The 21694-nt window shown below is 38.3% G+C and overlaps 1 protein-coding gene across 6 annotated transcripts in view; it reads left to right on the forward strand.

Moving 5' to 3' along the window:
* ELOVL6 (ELOVL fatty acid elongase 6) overlaps positions 1–21694 on the forward strand; it is a 145553-nt gene that overhangs the window by 84657 nt on the left and 39202 nt on the right. For 5 of the 6 annotated variants that reach the window (XM_053901355.1, XM_053901356.1, XM_019417627.2 and 2 more), the window contains one exon: positions 5752–5883. The exons of the other annotated variant lie outside the window; for it this stretch is intronic. In XM_053901355.1, coding sequence (XP_053757330.1) covers positions 5752–5883 — 132 coding nt within the window. The remainder of the gene's footprint in view (positions 1–5751; positions 5884–21694) is intronic. 6 annotated transcript variants of the gene reach the window in all.

The following is a 21694-nucleotide window of genomic DNA, read 5'->3' on the forward strand; positions in this document are numbered from 1 at the left end:
TCACACTGCAAATAAAAATGGTGGCAGTTCATTTAAATTGTGAAGGGATGGATGGATGTCGGCATGTTTTATCGGCAACAGAAAATATCTTTAAAAAAAAAAACAGGCCATTAATGAGTATCTTGCCAATTTATTAGAGAGACGACATTTTTATGGGGCTGTGTACGTGATTTTAACATTTTGCAAGTAGAAAGAGCCTATTTTCAGTTGTAAAAAGAAAGCCAACAAGAATAGAAATCAAGATTTTTAAAAAGGTGACAAGGGGAAAAAAATGGTATGTGAGACATATACGTACAAGCAACTTTCTGTAACAGGTCTGTTTTAAGAGAAGTGTACTTTCCTAGAAAGAGATGTGTAGCCACGTTATTCAATCCAGTTACTGAATCCATCATACTAAATATGACTCTACTTTGACTATGGCCAACTTCAACAACAGAAAACCAGAATCCCAAAAAATGGCTTTCTCATCTTTTTTTTTTTTTTTTTTTTTTTAATTAGGAGAACTTGTGATCTTTCCATTCACATCAGAGAGGAAAGCAGATTAATAAAGGGGTGTTTGCAACTCAAAGAAGCTCAGAAATCATGCATTATTTGGTTTCCTGGGTCAAACATAACTGATTAGAATAACTCCCTTTCGGGGCATCTGGGTGCCTCAGTCTGTTGAGCATCCAACTCTTAATTTCACCTCAGGTCACGATCTTGAGAATTTCTCTCTCCCTCTCTCTCTGCCCCACTCATGCTTGCCCATGCGTGCGGGCGCTCCCTCTCTCCCTCTCTCTCTCTCTCTCTCAAAATAAAAAACATTAAAAAAAATAATAACACCCTTTCCTTTAGTCACTCATGGCTTTGTCTTGCAATTATAAAGTCATGATTCATTTGTATACTATGAACATATTTCCATTATTATTTTCCAAATCATTCGTTGTCAGAATTTCTGGACAGAGTTAATTCCCAGTTACAATTTACTTGTGAATAAAAACTGCTGGAAATTCCCATTATTTTCAATGTGGAAAAATGCCTGTATAAAGTGTTGGGGGAATTCTTAAGAAAATGACAGAATCCATCCCTGGCTAGAACTCCCAAGAGCACAACTTCAGGATCCCTCTCAAGAAAACTTTCCTGGGGCACCTGGATGGCTCAGTAGGTTGAGCGTCCGACTTCAGCTCAAGTCATGATCTCATGGTTCATGACTTCAAGCCCCATGTTGGGCTCTGTGCTGACAGCCCAGAGCCTGGAGCTTGCTTCAGATTCTGTGTCTCCCTTTCTCTCTGCCCCTCCCCTGCTCTCGTTCTCTCTCCCTCTCTCTCTCTCTCTCTCTCAAAAATAAATAAACATTAAAAAAAAATTTTTTAAAGAAAGAAAACCTTCCTCTATATTCTTACCAAATTATGACCACCATCGACATCCACTGAATGTCTTGTTGGCAAAAAGCTGAGTGTTATTTCCTTCTGTCTCCAGGTCTCCAATTTGTTTGTGGCTTTAAAATTACTTTCAGAATTCTGAATTGTTTGCTGATTTGAATTAGCAGCTGAACAGAGGAGTCTTAAAAAGAGATGTGGCCTCACCAATTAGCATTTGTTTCTGAGTTTCAGAGTCTTAACAAGAAAATTCTGTGCTCGGTATCTGCCAAAAGCAGATGAAGTGTTCAGGTGTCCTTTTCTTTTCTCCCTCAAAGCTTTGTTTGAATTTTCACAACTCCTTGCACCTTACACGTGCACAGTAGCCACAAAAACAAGGTCACCAGGGTACAAAGGAGTTCAGGCCATCTCCCCAAGTTATTCATTAGCAATTATCCTGTGTTGAAACACTACCCACGTGAAAGTTTCACCATTTCTCAAAAGAACTCCTTTGACTCTTGGAGAAACACAGGTCAGCCAACAGAGATCCTGATGTGAGTGTTAAAGAGACTCAAGCTAGGTCCTGGTTTCAGTGGAATATCAGGAGTTGGGGGGGAAAAAAGCATTTGAATGTGTAAGGACTCTTTGATAAGTGTTATTTGGGTAGAATAATAAACACAGATCACTAGCAGCTACTCTGGTAAGAACAGAAAAAAACATCTCCCAGAAATGTTTGGGACCAGGGTAGCATGATAGATAAATCCAGCTTTCTAAGGATAATGAATAAAGCCATTATTTTTTATTAGTTATGGGCTAATTTCCATTCACATCCATGACAGAAATGGAAGGCGGAGAAAGGGTAAATACAAGCACAACAAGCTCAGAGCACTTCAGTATTTCAACTGGGTGATCTTCACTTAGTTGGTTACCTTGTAATTATAGCTACAGAAGCACGATTCTGAAAAGTATTAAGCACCTGTAGCGAGGGGTGGTGCTAAATAATATACAATTAAGATTGGTTAAACAGGAAGCGTCCTTACCATCTGGAAATTGCTAGTTATCTGGTAACAAAACAATGTAGTGTTACCATTATACCCAGCTATGGAGGCATGCCAGAATATGAAGTGTTATTAGATTACCATTGAAGCATTAGGGAAGTCATCTGTCCCCATTAAATAGTAAGTGGGCTAGCAGGAAGTCATTATTCATCTTGATTATAATTGAAACTTTACAAAAGAGATGCCAGAACTGAAAGGCAATTTGAATCCATTTAAACTGCCCAGTTTGCTAAAGAAAAATCTTACCTTATTCTAAGCTAAATGGAAAAATTCATAATACATTCAACTATACATGATACATTTTGATTTCTCAGTTGAAGAGGTAAGAGTTAAGGCTTCGTTAGATGGCTCCCTCTCACAGAAGAAGCCTGAGCTTAATTCTAAATTAACCTAAAGCATTGCATATTTGAATTTCACCACAGTAGAAGATTTGTATAGTAAACAACAAGCAACTTATTTTTATTATACCATGTGACTCAGACATAACCTGGACAATTTATGTTTACTTATCTGCTTGAGCAAACTTTTGGTAGTTTTGGCCATTATACAGAATGTAGCTATGTGACCATAAGAAACTAATGTCACCAGCACCCCACCCCATCCACCATTCCCTCTTCTGTAGAACAAGGAAATTGAGCTCCGTCGCTTAGGTCTCTTGCAATTCTCAAATTCTCTGAGTCCATATTGATTGACTTGGTTGCCATAGCTATAGAATTGAAGGTTTGTCAAGATATCTCTAGAAAATATGTAGAAAAGAGAATGGTTTGTGCCAGGAAGTTAGTAGTGCATTAGGACTAATTCTCATTTCATAGCTGAAGAAATATAGAGGAAAAGGTACTAAGAGAAGATTTTTATATTTTTCTTGATTCTTCAAGGCACCTTATCTTCCCCTTAATGGCTAGAATGATAGGATCATATAAAGACATCCATTTTATTTGGTGCATAATTGCAAGTAATACATTTATTCTAACCATAATCAAAATCTGAATTAGGTTGAATGTGCAAGAGAATGATTGATACTTTAAGGAAAAGCTTTCAGGGGTATATATAGTTAATTTGTATTCTCTAGGAGGTAAACAGGGTTTGGATCAAAGTGTTCTCAGCCCCAAAAATATGACAATCGAAACACGAAGGCATAGAGAGTCGTCTTGGTCAGTTCACAGTTAAACAACATGCTACACGGTTACACAATGACCATGCAATTCAGTAGGAGGGTTTGAGGAATTCTTATCCCTATAACACATCAGGTGTTATGTCTCTGGCACACTCTTTTCCTTCCTGAAAGTTTACCACAGGAGAATAGGGAGATCTGAGGCTACTTAACCTCTAAGCCTGTTTGCTTATCCATAAAATGAAGATAATGCTTTACCTACATTAGGGGAGATTAGGAGGATTAGAGAAAGCTTTTGGGCACTATGTATGCCCACCCCTAAGGAATCACTCCCTAAATCATACTATGAATTGTCACTCATCATTACCTTTACAATTTAGGTAAGAATCTTTTTTTTAATTTAGAAAAGAATATATACAATTTCATATGACTATTGCTTACATTAACTTGATAAAATTTTGTGCTTGTTTTATAGTGAGTCTCTGCATATAAATACAGATGCTGATTAGGACTCAAAGTAATTTAATGACGTACACTTGTAAAATTCATATACATTCATGAACATTTTATCAAGTAAGTTACGTGTCAGGTCTTGTGTTTCTAAGAGTGTTTGCAAACCTCATTTGGAAGTGGCTTATTCCACCTTTATGGGTTAATTTCTGGAATTAGTGCTTTATTGGGTGGTGTCCACCAAGTAAGTAACATGTATCCGTTGAAGTAGGTGTGTTGCTTGTGTAATTAATAAGATCCCTCTTTAGTTAGCAATACACAGCGGAAGTATTAGCAATTAGGGGAGAAAATATGAGGCATTTTGCAAATAATGCTCTTTAGGTTCATTCATTTTGCTTTTTGTATTATGTTTGTAACTTACTTTCAATGATTTCCCTCTTAATCTAATTGAGTGGGGAATATCCATTTTAAGAGAAATACTACTTTTTTTATACGAAGTTCGCTTAGATGTTTAAATTATTTACGAGACCTCTGTTACTTTCTATGGAGTCATAGTTCTATAGAATCCTGGGTTTGTTTTTGTTTTTGTTCTTACTGGCGTTATTAATATTACTGTTTACTTCTCCATCGTACGGTAATAAAGCAGCAGGACCTAGAGATTCTATTTCATATTGCTTGCATGCTTCTGACCGAGAGTTCCATGTAAGCCTGACTAAGGAAAAGAGAGAATAATGAGCCCCTGTATTTCATCATCCTTTTTGTTAATGTGATTACATCTCAGGGCCCCTGGCTGGCTCATCGCTAGAGCATGTAACTTTGATCTCAGGGTCATGAGTTCAAGCCCACATTAGGTGTGGAGCCTACTTAATTAAAAAAAAAAAAAAAAAAAAAAAATCTAATTTCCACTCTCTACCTTTAATATTGGTTTGGTTTTGTTTGCTGGGATATTTTAAAGCAAACCCAAAACATGTAATTTCACCCATAAATATTAACTGCTTTTAAAATTATGACTAATAACTTTCTGATTTATATTCTGAATTTATTACAAACATCTTTTTGCAATTGCTTTGGTCAAGTAAAGGCCCCCAAAATTCTACGTATTATATTTCACTGTAGTCTCTCAAGTCGCTTTTTAATCTAGAAGATTATTGGATTCCATACTCCTGACTTAGAGAAGAAATATGTTCACTTGTCTTACAGAAGGTCCCATCATTGTATTTATCCTTTATATTTCTTATGATTAGGTAGTAAAATCAGATTTTGATAGGATTCAATTTCAAGCTTTTAGGCAAGTATACTCTAGGTAGTTCTATGTTCTTTCTGTTACATTGTATGATGTCTGCCAGTTATCCTTATTATTAATGATAATATTGAAAGGTTATACCTAATCCTTTGGTGGAGAAGATTTCAGAAATCCATTTTGGGGACGCCCTAAGTTACGTAGCTTGATTTTAGTGTTTTAATTCCCTCATTGAAAAATTTTCTTTTTGCACCTTAATGTTATGTTGTTGAAATTTGCTACAGAGCTGGAAAAGCAGATAAATCTATTCTGACATGTGTTGGTTAATCTGGATGACCTAATTGTCAAGGGAGGTTTCCACAGGCGGCTATGGAGCCAAAAAGACTAATTCTCTCTTCTGTGAAGGGGCACATTCCCAGGAATATGCGTTCAGTGCTTCCAAAGAGGGACTGGTATAAAAAATTACGAATAATTTAAACATAGATTTCTGATGAGTAAAAATAAATTGCTTAAAGATTTTCATTTCATAAGATATTGGGGTTTTGTTTGTTATAGGAAGAAATCTTTCCTGTTTTCCGCTCTGTATGCTGCCTTTATCTTTGGTGGTCGGCACCTCATGAACAAACGGGCGAAGTTTGAACTGAGGAAGCCATTAGTGCTCTGGTCTCTGACCCTTGCAGTCTTCAGGTAGGTTTTATTCTCATTTCCCCAGTGCTGTCCATCCATTTCCTCAGAGCTGGCTAAAGGAGCAATGTTTGAGCATTTTATTTTATATCACATATTTTTGATTGTTCAGTACATTGAAGGTAAAATAAAGTCATGTCCAGAGAGTAGGCCTCCACTGCAACCGACTTGCCATAATATACTCAATCTCTTCTTTTCAGGCTGTCTCGTTTCTTGTCCATACGGCTGGTGCAGTGATCCAGTTTACCTCTTAGGCCTAGAAGCAGTGTGTCAATTCCATTACTTGTGTTGCTTAAATATAGATGAAGCGCTAAATGCAAAGCCACACCGGTGTTGGTGTGTGGCAAAGTAGGGTTTAAATGTGCTGGGTAGCCAGGGCCCCATCGCCCTGACCTGAGTCGGCCGGGCGACCCCACCCGAAGCGTCTTTAAACCTCCACGTCAGGACGCCCTAGGTACCCGGACAGTAGGGGTGGGCGAGGCAGGGGATGGGGGCCACACGGCTGCCGCCTCGATGTGGACCCCGACCACGGCTGAGCCCGCAGGGTCAGGGTGCAAGCCCCGATGCTTCCAGATGGTGATGGAGGCCCACCAGACGCTGCCCACGGGCCCCACCGTCATGCCCGCCCCTCGCCCCCGTCTCGTCCCTCCAGGTCACCGGGGCTGACCACCCCTCCCCGCCCCCCCCAACCAACTAATATGTAATCAAACAATAGCACTCAGACACATGACTAGATACTGGACACCTGTCTATGTTAGTATTACTAGACCAGAGAACGCTTTTGCTCTGCATCCCCAAAAGCACTGTTCACCCCGCATTGCCTGAGCTGACCAACTGGCTTATGTTTAGCTAACTCGTCGTCACTTTGTATTGGCTAGAAGTCCTCTTAGAGGCTGTCAGGGCCAGGTCTATCTCTCCAGGTGCAGCTGCGAGCCAACATTCAGACACACTCCTGGAAGCTTGAAGGAGCTTTTCTAGTTTTATGATGTTTGGTGATCTAAGCATTCACAAGACTAGTTAGCATACAGCTGGTGTCCAAACAAGTGCCAGAAAATACCTATAGTGCTAACAAAGATACCTGTTTTTTTGTGTGTTTTGCTTATCAGAACCCACAAGTGTATAACTAGGCTTGGGGTAAGGGGGTGGGGGGTGGATGTAGATATATTATAAATGAGAACTATTTTAATATTTCTGAATAATCATTTTTATTTTTTCATACTACATATTAACTGTTCTACCACTAAGCAGAAATAGGAAGCCTGATTACTTACTTAAGCCTTATTAAAAGTGATCAGACAGGAAGAGGATTTTCATAAACTCTGATGATCCATACATTTCCATTATGTCAGAACCCTGCATCCAAATGCTCATTTGCTTGCTACTACTGACTGTACTCTAATTTGGTGCCTTTTGTAAGTTCTGCATGTGAAGTGCTCATGATGTGGATCTGTCACTAAAAAATTCTTCCATTTCAATCTGTATCAGGACATGATTCTCTATAATACAAAGCAGTGTTTTCATTTTTATTCGCATCTAAGGTTCACAGAACATGCCTCTACTGAAGTATTTTGATATTTGAGGAAAAAGTTATCTTTTTTTTTAAACGTTTGTTTATTCTTAAGAGAGCGCAAGCAGGGGAGGGGCAGAGTGAGGGGGACAGAGAATCCCAAGCGGGCTCTGCACTGACAGCAGCAAGCCCGATGTGGGGCTCAAATTCATGAACCCCGAGACCATGACCTGAGCCAAAGTCAGACGCTCAACCAACTGAGCCACCCAAGCACCCAGAGGAAAAAGTTATCTTTATCCTAAGGATGCTTTCAGCATTTTTTACAGAATTTTCAACAAAAGGCTTTATCTTTTGTTTTTTAAAATCTTGAACACATATGAGCAGAGTACAAGGAAACCCCATGCACCAGTTACCTTGTTTAAACAATTATCACCGATGGGTTAATATTCTTTCATCTACATTTCTACCAACTTTCCTCTGTCTCCCAAATTATCTGGAAATAATACAAACTGAAATATTTCTGAATGAAATGGTGCCACTTCTAAAAGTTAAGTACTCATAAATTAAGTAACCTAAATTAGTAATAATTCTTTATCCTTCAGGGTTCAGATTTTCCCAGTTGAAAAAAATTTTTTTTCTTCCATTTGTTTTTAAGAATCTGGATCAAAATTAGATCCATATGTTTCCATTGGATGTTTCTTTTTACTTACAGGTTTCTATTTTCCTCCCTCCTCAGCCCTCCCCAAACTCCCAACTCCCCATCCATCCTTTGAAGAAAGCACATCATTCGCCCCTTACAGTTTCCCCCAGACTCATTGATTTTCCTGATGGTGTTCTTCTGTCCCCTGTATTCTTCGTTAGTTGGTAGTTAGATCTAGAAGTTTGATTATATTCAGGTGTACCATTTGACAAGACTTTCTATAAGAAGAAATTTGCCTTTATCAACTATGCAGTTATCCTAAAGTATATACAGTTATTACCGCATAGGCAGAGCAAGTGCTTGATTCTTTGGCCATATTTAGCAGCTTCACAAAAGAAAATAATTTGAGGTGACTGCTTGGCTCAGTTGGTTAAACATCCAAGTCTTGACTTCAGCTCATGATCTCACAGTTCAGGTCATGATCTCACAGTTCCGCTGAAGTGTGGAGCCTGCTTGGGATTTTCTCTCTCCCTCTCTCTGCCCCTCCCCTGCTCGAGAGTACTCTCTCTCTCTCTCAAAATAAATAAATAAACTTAAAAAAAATTTGGTTACCCAGCATGTAAATAATTTTCTTTCTTAAGTATCATTATGCACTCATGGATTTATACTTTATGTGTCAATGATTTTTAGATGAATTTCATTTGGGTATATTTTAGTTCATTGCTATTATTCTTTTTGATGCTAAATTATCGATCTTTGGTCACGGTGAGTCTCATCAAGTTGGCTCCTGAATCCTTTCACATGCACTGAGTAGTGCTCATAGCTTGATTTGTGTGTGTGTGGTGGGGGTGGGGGTGGTGACAAGATGTTCTAGGCCAGGCATATTGTATATTTCTTACCTGGAAATGGGATTAGTCATTTCTCCTTGGAGCCCTAGTTCCTTTGGGGTAAGGAAGATAGTATTTACAAACTGGTGTGTTGTGGCGTTGATTGTTCATGCCAAGGTAGTTCTTATTTCTAGGCCTTTCAGAGGCCAGAAATAGAATTTTTTTTTTCAAGAGATGTATTCAGAGTTAGTACTAATACTTCTAATTCATATTTACCACTAGTTTTTACTTAATTTCTTTTTTTTTAATTTTTTTAATGTTTATTTATTTTTGAGATAGAGACAGAGCACAAGTGGGGGAGAGGCAGAGAGAGAGGGAGACGCAGAATATGAAGCAGGCTCCAGGCTCCAAGCTGTCAGTCCCAGAGCCTGATGCAGAGCTCGAACCCATGAACTGCGAGAACATGACCTGAGCTGAAGTCGGACACCCAACCGACTGAGCCACCCAGGCGCCCCTCGTTTACTTTCTTATATCTCCTTCCTCTCATGCCAAAATCCAAATCCCAATGTCAGCCACTAACTATTTATTTTTATCCTACAACGCATGTGCAACAGCTGTTAACAGTACCTTATCTTTTTTAGATTGACAAATTCTTCTTGTTTTCTCTTCTGTTTCTTTAATTCTTTTAGTTACTTCCTCTGGAGCCATATTTTGCAAAAAAAATTTTAAAAAGCAGGACTACATAGAGTTCAAGCATTGACAATTGAGGATCTTGTAAAAATTCATAATATTCTAGTAGGAATTTGGAAAACACTGACAATAGAATTCTATTGTAATATTAACTGAACCTGGTTCCATGTTAGAAAGAGTATATTGAAGTTCCTCTGTGCCTAAAGAATTCTGGTCAATGACACATTGGAAGAAAATATTAAATACAGAATGATATATTTCTTACATAATGTTTATGTAAATTTTACTCCTAGACACAAAATACCTATATATTGTTTATTAATACATTTGAGTATTTCTAAAAGTATCTAAAAAGGTAGTAGAAAAAATGTACTCAATTTTATATCTGGAAAAACAGAGGAGACATGCTTTTATTAAATGCCTAGTATTTCTAGAAAATAAAACAAAAAATTTCATTGCTGGTAGAGCGTAGTTCTAGGGGACTGGCAGTTTAGAAATAAAAAGGATTTGGGGCACCTGGGTGGCTCAGTCAGTTAAGCGTCTGACTCTTGATTTTGGCTCAGGTCATGATCTCACGGTGCATGAGATCAAGCCCTGTGTCAGGCCCTGCTCTGACTGCACGGAGCCTGCTTGGGATTGTCACTCTCTGGCCCTACCCACTCAGACTTTCTCTCTCAACATAAATCAACATTAAAAAAATAATAATAATAAGGAGATAAAGTTTTTTCTGTGATGTGTTATCTTGTTTGCTTGTCTGCATTTAGAACATTATTCAGTATATATGCACATGATCTCATACCCAATTCTAGAGAATCTTAAGAATACTTGCTACTTTTATTTGGAATGGAGTTGATATAAACCTTCAAAAGATGCTTTTGGCTCAGAGATGTTTTGGTGAAAGTTAGTAAGAATTTCTCTATTTTGGCCAGATAGGATAACTTCATTATTATTTACAAGCATATGTTTTTAGAGAAACTTTTTGAATGGCTTTTACCTTACTATATAATTCACAAATTTTCAAGTCTATGTGTCAATAGAGCCTAATAGAGAAGTTTAGAAATTCCTTGCTCAGGAGACATTCTGGTATTAGGTAACCTGGATCTACTCTACCTCCCTGCTCTTTGCCATTACAGGATAAGATATTATCTATTTGGAAAAAGAAAGAAAGAGAACCAAAATTTTCAGTTAGAGAAATTATAAATGGAAGGAGGGGAGAAACAGTAAATTTTTTGTTTTTGTTTTTTTGAAAAATCATTGAAAATGTGATTGTTTTGAGTATTTTGCTGTTGAAGAATAATTTCTTTTCCACAACTTCTCAAGCTTACCCCTTAACTTTTTATAGTAGCCAGAGGTTCAACTATGACTAATTTCCAACTATGACTGTTTACTCATGAACTGAGACAACAGAGATGAGAATTAATTTGGACATGCAGAGTACTTAAGCAAAAACAAACAAACAAATAAAACCCTGTCTTCATACCAGTCTATTTCAGAAAGTGGTGTGGGGTTTTCCATAGTTTGTCAAGAATTACCTATAGAGTATTTTGTTTTTTGTTTTTTGTTTTTTTGAAAGAGAGCAAGCCAGGGAGAGGGACAGAGGGAGAGGGAGAGGGAGAGGGAGAGGGAGAGAGAGAGAGAGAGAGAGAGAGAGAGAGAGAGAGAGAGAAAGAGAGAAAGAGAATCTCAAGCAGGCTCCGTGCTCATCATGGAGCCCAACGCAGAGCTTGATCCTACCCACCACCCTAGGATCATGATCTGAGCCAAAATTGAGAGTTCACCGCTCAACCAACTAAGCCACCCAGGCGCCCCAAACTATAGAATATTTTTCTTCTATCTCTTTCCTTTGGGATACTCACTGAATATGTGACACTAGCCTTCATACAGGCCATGTACCATTTAATTTTATTTTTTAATTATTTTTTTAATGTCTGTTTATTGTGAGAGAGAGCACACGTGCTCACATGTGCACAAATAGGGGAGGGGCAGAGATAGAGGGAGACAGAGAATCCCAAGCAGACTCCCTGCTGTCAGCACATAGCCCGACACGGGGCTGCACCTCAAGAACCATGAAATCATGACCTGAGCTGAAATCAAGAGTCTGACACTCAACCAACTAAGCCCCTATTTAATTTATTGAAAGCTGTCATAAGTTTTGATGGAGTCAATAGAATATGATCACGACTGAGCTTTCACCAGGTCCGCATGTATTCATTTTATTTGATAATAATGTCTCCGAGGTTTTCTTGGCAGTTTCTCATTACCTACACCCTGCCGACCCTGTTCAGATTCAAACCATGAGCTTCTGGTATCAGTCTTTAGGAATATGACTGGGATGATGACACAGTGCCCTACTACATCTAGCCTACCTTCCACCCAACCTAAGGATAAGCACCTCCTTATTTTAATGAGATAATTCTATGTGGCGGTTGGCTCTAGCTATTTGACCATTTCCTTGGGATAAATACTGAGAAAAATTCTGGTACTTTGAATTAGTAGATCCTTTGGATGAGATTGTGTCTCATGGCAAAAATCCTCAAACACTTCAAGGTACCTATGATCCATTCTTCTCTGACCCTGCTGAGTCATTAAATTATGTTGCCATGATACCTCAGCTGCCTGACTACTGTTGCTTTGTAAAGGATTTTCGACGTATTTATTTAATGACTTCAAACCCTTCCAGATTTTTAATTTTTTTTTTAAATTTTTAAATTAAAAAGAAAATTTTTTTTAATGTTTATTTATTTTTAAGAGAGGGAGACAGAACATGAGTGAGGGAGGGGCAGAGACAGAGAGGGAGACACAGAATCCGAAGCAGGCTTCAGGGTGTCCACACAGAGCCCAACACGGGGGTCAAACCCACGAACCGTGAAATCATGACCTGAGCCGAAGTTGGGTGCTTAACTGACTGAGCCACTCAGGTGCCCCGGAATCCTTCGAGATTGGGTAGAGATGTGTGTGATTCTGATTCAGGCAGCTTTTACCAGGATCTATCTGGCAGTGTTTCCTTCTCGTTGGTAGCATAAGGAGTTCCAAGGAGCCTTCCAGGTCTCTGACCCAGAACAGGGTCAAAGCAAGGTGTCTAGTCATTGTACATCAGAATAAGATGTACTGCGTATTTATAGATGCCTGTATCACACTTGCTTCAGATTTGCTTACTCATGTTTCCCAGTGATTCAGTCTGGCCTCAATTGTTTCATGCTTCCTGACAAAATCAGATGTTCTATACTTTGCAAGTTTGACTCCTCGCCTTGTTATTAGCTGGAAGTTTTTTCCCTTTGAAACTCATTTTTATTTCCTGGCCTTATTTTAATTTTTATTAAATTTCAGTGTTGGCTTAAGTATAAAATATATTCAAGCTGAATAGAAAAGTATTCTTTTCTTTAGTGAGATTTCCAAGAATAAAGTGCTTAAATATAGTACAGGAAACATTCAGAAAAGTATGTTTAACAGTGCACAGCAGCAGATGAATGGTATTTAATTAAATCTACTTGTGATTTTCATACACACGCATAAGTGTTTAATATCTGGAGAATTATTAGCAATTGTTAAGGCAACAAATATATAATAAAACCAATGGAAACTATTCAGATGAGTAAATTATGGCATCTAAAATACTTGTTGGAAAAAAATAAAATAAAATAAATAAATAAAAATAAAAATCTTGTTGGGGCACCTGGGTGGCTCAGTTGGTTAAGCATCCTACTCTTGGTTTTAGCTCAGGTCATGATCAGGGTCAGGGGATTGAGCACCATGTCAAGCTCTGAGCTGGGTGGGCAGCCTGATTAAGATTCTCTGTCTCCCTCTCTCTCTGCCCCTATCCTATGTTCAGGCATGTGCACATTCTTTCTCTCAAAAATAAATAAATAAATAAATAAATAAATAAATAAAAATAAAAGACGTGTTGAAGGGGAAAATAAATCATTGACCTGTAAAATGAGGAAACAAAGAAAATGACATTTTGGAACAACTTAATCAATTTTTTCTCAAGCACCTCTTGTCTAGTATTTTGTTCTGTGGTTGCCAAAAGCGTTCCCTCTTGATCTACAAAGAAAACTTTACAAAGAATGATTCTAGCGGTAGTAATTATAAAAATGAAATGGATACATGAGCTATAAATGCTATAGGAGGAAAGCCCTATTGCATTGATAGCAGGTTATAAATTTTACATTTTTAAACGTAGCACCAAGGGGGGCAGAATTAACAAAGGAAACAATACCTCTAGAAAGCATATGCTGAGTAGTTATGAAAGAAAGAAAGAAAGAAAGAAAGAAAGAAAGAAAGAAAGAAAGAAAGAAAAGCAAGCTGCTGAATAATCATGGGAATGTGATACCATTTATGAAAAGTTTCAGAACCCATAAATGAACACTACATTTTATTTATTAACATATATGCAGTAAAAGCATAAAAATAACTTTTGAAGGTTCACGCTATCTCTGTTTCTGAGGAGGCAGAGAGAATGACCAGATCAGAGAGGGTCCAATGGAGTCTTCAACTCTTTTTTTGTAAGATTTTATGTCATTACAAGTAAGTCAAACATGAAAAAGATAATTGTGTTTGACACAAAGTATAGTTGGCAATTTTTTTTAAGTTGAAAGCAAATAATGAAAAAAATCTACTTTTCGAAAGAAAAGCTAGCAATTGTACTTAGAGGATTCTGGTGAAATGCTTGTGCACGTGAAATAAAACAAGGTAAAGACGCTTGGGTGGCTCCGTGGTTGAGCATTCAACTTGATTTCCACTCAGGTCATGACCCCAGGGTTGTGGAATCAAGCCCCAGGTCAGGTTTCCTGCTGAGCATGGGACCTGCTTAAGATTCTCTCTCCCGGGGCGCCTGGGTGGCTCGGTCGGTTAAGCGTCCGACTTCGGCTCAGGTCATGATCCCACGGTCCCTGAGTTCGAGCCCCGCGTCCGGCTCTGTGCTGACAGCTCAGAGCCTGGAGCCTGTTTCCGATTCTGTGTCTCCCTCTCTCTCTGCCCCTCCCCTGTTCATGCTCTGTCTCTCTCTGTCTCAAAAATAAACAAACGTTAAAAAAAAAAATTAAAAAAAAAAAGATTCTCTCTCCCTCTGCCCCTCTTTCACTTGTGCACTCTCTCTCTCTCTAAAATTAAATCAATCAATCAAGGTTATGGCAAAATACAAGTTTTGCCCTATTGATCCTCATACTTCCCCTCCCTCCATAATGGCAAATGTATAGTTAGAATTATGAATATTTCGTGTTTTCTGTTTTCTGATAACAGTCCTCAGTTAAGAGTGTCCTTTCAGTTATGGCTGAAGGATAATTTTAGGACCTTTCTTTTCTGAACATTTGTTGTTGGACTCTTGACTATCTAGTGTTTCTATCTTGTATAAAGATATATGGTCTGATAGACAACATGTAGACAGATGGAAGTCAGATATTGGTCACTTAAACATTTGTTCATCACCTCATTTTGTCAAAAGGTTTTCTTTTTACATATAGTCTATTTGAGACTGTAAAATATATGTATATATGACATATATATGACATATATGACATGTATATGACATGTATATATACATATATATATATACACTTTGTGCATTTTTTGTCTCTGGATTTTGTGCCATTTTATCAAGGGACCACACCACAGAAATATTCTGCTTCTGATGCCATATTTATAAATTATAGCTTCTGTCTCATTTTTTAAACTATATCTAATAGATGTATAGAAAAATCTTATTTTCTGAAGGCAGGGTGTATAAAAGTTTTTTTTGCAGAATCAAATCGATTTTTCTCAAAAGTAAATTGTTTATTGATATGGAAAACAACAGAGCCTGGAAGTAACACGGTGACCAAATAACCAGATGACATGGTTGTTTCAAAGGTCAGGGCAAAGCAATGACAGCAAAACACATTCTGTTTCCCTTCGCATGAAGAGAAATGTGAAGCATCTACATAGAATAAAAAATCCAATAAATTATTAAGGCAAGAAGCCTAAAAAACAGTGAGGGCAAAATAGTCCGGTGCCATAAGAAAAATAATCCCTACATTTACTCAGTACTTCCAGACTTGGTTTCCTTGCCTGATGAAAGGCACCGTGTTTTTGTAAATGAAGGTGACAATGTCTAGGCTGAAAGACAGTGGTATTCTTTAGTATTTTGAGGTGTACTTGAGTCCCTTTCCACCTGAGAGCTGCCAGAATACCCTCCAGGGTACTACTCCGTATGAATATCAATTTTGTTATTCTGTTCAACAGTTTTGCTACAGAGGAACTAGCAAACAAATAACCGCTACAGGATAAAAAGAGCTCTTTTCCTGCCTGCTCCTCTCCAGCATGTGTGTGTGCATCATACACACACACACACACACACACACACACACACACACACACACACATGCACACTCTTTTCCGCATGCTGTCAGCTTCTTGGGAATGTCATGCCATCCCCCTGTTTTCAGATACAGCATTTCACTAAAATGTTGCTTCAGCTGAGACCTTACATCAAGTTTCAGGGCCAACAAAGAGTTATCTGTGATTCTCCCCTCTGCACTTCATTAGTTCTGCCAGAAGCATCAATAGTGGATAACAGAGAGGAGTTACAGGACATAGGCTATTTCCCTGGCATTGTGTTTTTCTTTCGATGTTTAAAACTGGATTCTTTGCCAGAATAGACTGTAGCCTCAAATTACAATGAAGTGACAGTAATTGAATCACTTGACTCCTTTGGAAAAACCAAGAGCAATAATAAAGATAAGGAAAGGGCAACTCTCCATCCTTTAACAGTAAGATAGAGCTTATAAACTGAGATCTACACATCCTCGCTTGGTCTGGACAGTCTTAGCTCTATGCCCATTGTCCCAGTGTAATTATTAATAGCTCCCCTCTCACTCTCAAAATGTCCTAATTTGAATGGTAAAAGAAATGGCTATTCTATTTATACCCACTGAGACATTGTGTTGGCTCAATGAAACAGAAAAAGGAAAAAAATACCCATAATCATTTGCCAACTTAGCCCTCACAAGTTTTTCTTTTTAGCATTGCCTCTCACCTGAAACTTGCTCTCCTGCCAGTAACATTTCCAAATGTTTGACATAGCATCACTCAAATTTAAAATATTCAAGCCAGATCCCTTTTGTTGATCCCGTAAAATATCTCAAAATTTGTCACTATTTTATTAGCAAACATCTTTAAGTCATTCGAAATACACAAATAACTCTTTTAACCAGTCTCTGGGTTGTATAATTACTCTCCAATAATTAGAGTAGCATCTACACCACTCCATCCCCACACTGGACACTCCAGTCATGACCTTTATCACTTCCCTTGCCACCATTAATTGCTACCTCCCACGTGTTTTCTCTATCCAAGCAACTCGACATACCATACCATTTTCCTGTAGAAATCTTAATTGAAACTCCTTTGCCTATAGGTTTAAACTTCAGTCTGTCCATAAAACAATTGTAATCTTACCTTGAACCACCTTTCACCACTGCCCTATACAGATTTTCCACCCAAGCCAACATGGGTTTGTTTATTGCCTGCAAAACACAATTGCCCATCCTAACTTCATGTCCTTGAATACACCACACCTCCCTTTCTCCATTTTCCCTCCATTTTTTCCCTTAAATATTAGCCATCGCTTTGACCTAGCTTAGAATGCCCTCTCTATAAAGGCATATATCATTTGAGCACGTACCTCCGTTTCTACCAAACTTGTTGTTATGTATCACTTAACCAGAACATATGCTGCCTTACCCATGTGCCTCCTGGTAAGCTGTATGAGTTCTTGAGGCCAAATTGTGTCACGCTGTTCCTGGAACACCTTGGCATACACAAAGTTTCTGAATTAATGAATAAAAATCTGACATTTGGCCACTCCTCCAGTCACATGTGATCGGCATTTTCAGTCATGTTCACTTGTTCACCCTTCATATTTCTTGTGGTCAACTGCCTCAGACACACCCAGTCCAGTTTTTATTTGCTATCACAAGGCTTCATCTGTGACACTATACACATGTTTTAAGAAATCTGCAAAAGACAAGATACAGTAAGTGTTGGCAAGGATGCAGAGAAAAGGGAATCCTTGTGCACTTTTCGTGGCAATGTAAATTGATGTAGCCTCTATGGAAAACAGAATGGTGGGTTCTCAAAAAATTCAAGATAGAACTACCAAATGATACAGAAATTTTACTTCTGGGTGTTTATCTGGAGGAAACAAAAACACTAACTATATATATAGTGGAATATTGTTGATTCATAAAAAAAGAATAAAATCAGGGGTGACTGGGTGGCTCAGTCAGTTAAGCATCCATCTTCAGCTCAGGTCATGATCTCATGGTTCCTGGGTTTGAGCCCCGAGTCTGCCTCTGTGCTGACAGCTCAGAACTGGGAGCCTGCTTTGGATTTTGTCTCTCTCTCTCTCTGTCTCTGTCTCTGTCTCTCTCTCTCTCTGCCCCTCCCCCACTCTCTCTCTCCCTCTTTCTTCCCTCCCTCTCTCTCGAAAATTAACTTTAAAAAAAGAATTTTTTTAAGGAATAAAATCTTGCCATTCGTGACAATATGGATGGACCTTGAGAACATTATACCAAGTGAAAATGAGCCAGACAGAGAAAGACAAATACTGTATAATCTCACATACATGTGGAATCTTAAAACAAAAAAACTGCAAACTCATAGAGAACAGATTGATGGTTGCCAGAGGCAGGAGGTGGGCAATAGGACCAAAAAGGTACAAACTGCCAGTTATAAAATAAGTATAGCATGTGGATGTAATGTACAGCATGGTGACTATAATAAATAATACTATATTGTATATTTGACAGGTGCTAAGAGAGTAAATTTTGAAAGCTCTCAGCACAAGAACAAAAATTATAACTGTGTTGATGGATATTAACTAGAATTATTGTGGTAATCATTTCACAATATATACAAATATTGAATTATTAGGTTGCACACCTGAAACTAATATAATGCTGTATGTCAATTATATCTCAATTGTTAAAAAAAAGAAACCTGAGATTGATGTCATGTAATTGCAGGGGTCTTCCAAAGGCCTGCAAAGCCCTACACACTCTGGTCTTTGTGACTCTGACCTCTCCCCTACCTCCCTTTCCCCTCCCCAACTCCCTCTCTGTCCTTCTCTTTCTCCTCCCTTCCCCCCTGCCTTGTCCCCCTTTCCCCCTCCCCTGCCTTTTGCTGTTCCTTAAATATGCTGCTAAGGCTGCTCCCTCAGGGACCACACACTTGCCCTCCTGCCCAGAACACTCGTTGCCCAGATATTCCAACCACTCGTCCCTCATCTCCTTCAAGTCTTTGCTCAAGACTCACCTTCTGGGTGAGGCCTTTCTCAGTCTCCCTCTCTAAAGTCACAACATTCTCCACCACAGGCTCCTTACTGCCCTCACCTGATATTTTTCCCTTTGGCACTCACTACCTTCTAGCCCATTCTATGTTTTTCTGATCTTGTTCATTCTCCTACTGGTCTAAACTCCACAAGGGCAGGAATTTTTGTCTGATCTTATGCCACATCTCTTAGTCCAAAAAGGTGCTTAATAAATGTGTGTGTGTGTGTGTGTGTGTGTATTTTTCTTTAACTAAAAAGGAAAATGAACAGACAGTGAAATAGAAATGGAAAATGAAATAGACAGTTGTTAGTGACTCTCCTTTCCTTTTTTTGGAAACTCTTTCTTTCCAAAGGGGGAAATAGGAAAAATTTTCTACTTTTCCCTTCAATCCAGGAACTACCAGTTAGTATTTCCAAGAAAATAATAATTAAGTAAATATATGATATTTTGCTTGTTTTTTTTAAATAAAAATGTGCATTTTGAGGGAGAATTCCAAGCTTCTATTAAAAGGGCTTACTGAAAAGAAGCCAGGAAAACAGAGGTCATCCTGCTTTGCAGGTGGCACTTTGAGCTCTGGCCAGTGGGGAGGCTGGCCTCTCCTTACTTACATGGGCTGTTGACCTGTGGGTCACTCTGTGGCTCCACATTTGTCTGATTTATCTATTTTCTTCCAAATTAAGAGGGAAAAAAATCCACTCATCATGTCACGATCAAGTCCAGACAGGACAAAAGCTTACAATGTATGGCAGCTTGTTATAAATGTAAGACGCTTATAGAAAACTCAGACCATCACCAATGTAATGCATGAAAAGAGTTTCAGGTTAACGTAAGCACAGACAGAGAATGGCCTCTCCTTCTGCCAGAAAGACAGTCCACTTAGCAACGTTTGTCTACTTACAATTAGAAACCCTATTCAAGAGTGTTTTTTTTTTTTCTTAAATAATTTCTTTTTCTAGTTATAAAAGTGAAACGTCTGTGTGGATAAGACTGAAAACGCTGGGAAGCACACGGAAAGCCTTTAATCTTACCACACACAGATATTTGTTGTTGATATTTTGGTACATGCCTTTTCCATAATTTAATGCTAAGCTTGAGATTCTTTCATTGTAATTTTAATTCTTAATCCAATTAATATATTTGAGTATGGACAAAAGTATGACCTCAGTAATATGTTTGTATTACCAGTGTTATAACAACTTGAAACAGCTGACGCGTAAGACATTTTATATCGTTTTACCAAAATGAATTAGTATTTAAATAGCTGGACTGTGATAGCTTTTCTGACACTTGTGTGAGAAATAACATGAGCATTCCTGAAGAGTGCATGGTAATTTAGGATGTAAGTGTAATATCGCCTGAAGCATTTGTTAAGGATTGTTTTAAGACTGGATTAAGGATTACAACGTTTAAACTTCCTGTGTTACCTCACAAATTTTTAAATAATCCTTTTTGTCAACAGGGTAATATATATATATATATATATATATGTATGTATGTATATACATATACATATACATATATATATATATATATAAGATTTTGAATGAGGAAGTGAAACCTTAAAAAAATCTTTAAACCTAACTTTTTATGAAATTGCCTAATTGTTTTATCTGTGATGCATCAGATGATGCTGATATTGATCATATTTTTAAATTTTCAAATATTGAAGTATAGTTGACATACAATGCTATATTAGTTTTAGGTCTACATCATGGTGATTTGACAATTCTATATATTATGCATTTGCTCACCATGATAAGTCTAGTTACCATCTGTCACCATATAAAATTATAATACCTTTGACTATATTCTCTATGCTATACTTTTAGTCCCAGTGATTTATTTATTTTATAACTGGAGGTTTGTACCTCTTAATCCCCTTCACCTATTTTGCCCATCCCCACCCTCTCCCCCCCCACATTATCAAGTTGAGTTAGCCACAGTGGTAGACTGGCAGAAAGAATCCCAGAAATGAATGGCATGCAAACATACTAGAAGTTTATTCTGGAGAGGCCCATTAGTGAGGAGAGAATTAACTGAAATCACTGAGAGATGAATCTTTTTCTCTTCATGCCTCTTCATGTCCTTGAGAACAGTGGAGTACCATAGAAAAGACATGAGATCAGGGTTGTTCCAATAAAGAAACATTAGTTACTTGGGGCGCCTGGGTGGTTCAGTCAGTTAAGCGTCTGACTTTGACTCAGATCATGATCTTGCGGTTCATGAGTTCAAGCCCCATGTAGGTCTCTGCAGATGGCACGGATCCTGGAGCCTGCTTCAGATTCTGTGTCTCCCTCTCTCTGCCCCTCCCCCGCTGGCGCTCTCTGTCTCTCTCTCAAAATAAATAAAAATTTAAAAACAAAGAAACTTTGGTCACTTAGACTAGGATTATCCACTGCCGTTAGATACGTGCAAGTCATTCTCCTAAATATCACGCCTTTCCCATGTGAAACAGCTGCTGCGAGCCTCTTGGACCTCATTGTTAAAAGCTTTGGCAGTTCTTTCATGAGAGCTGTCAGACTATCTTCGCTATATTTCAACCAAGAACTTTAGGGGTAGTACCTGCTCGTGTATTTTTGATGATGCTGTGGACCTGACTGGTTGCCTAGCTCTCACTTGATTTTGCATGGGAAAGAGTGCCTGGGTTCTCCCTTACACCCACAATTCTAGCCAGTGCTACCAGCAGTTTAACTGGTAGCAAGGTCTCCTTGCAACTCTTTCTCTACCATTGGTTTCAAAACACTTGCAGGTGAAAATTCGTGGGGGTTGTTTGTTCCCTTCTTATCACTTAGGACTAAACCGTCATACTTGCAGGAGCCTGCAGTACCCAAGCAATCATCCCTCT

The sequence above is a fragment of the Panthera pardus genome, unplaced genomic scaffold (genome assembly GCF_024362965.1).
Source record: "Panthera pardus isolate Hobbes unplaced genomic scaffold, ASM2436296v1 HiC_scaffold_13, whole genome shotgun sequence".
Taxonomy (NCBI): domain Eukaryota; kingdom Metazoa; phylum Chordata; class Mammalia; order Carnivora; family Felidae; genus Panthera; species Panthera pardus.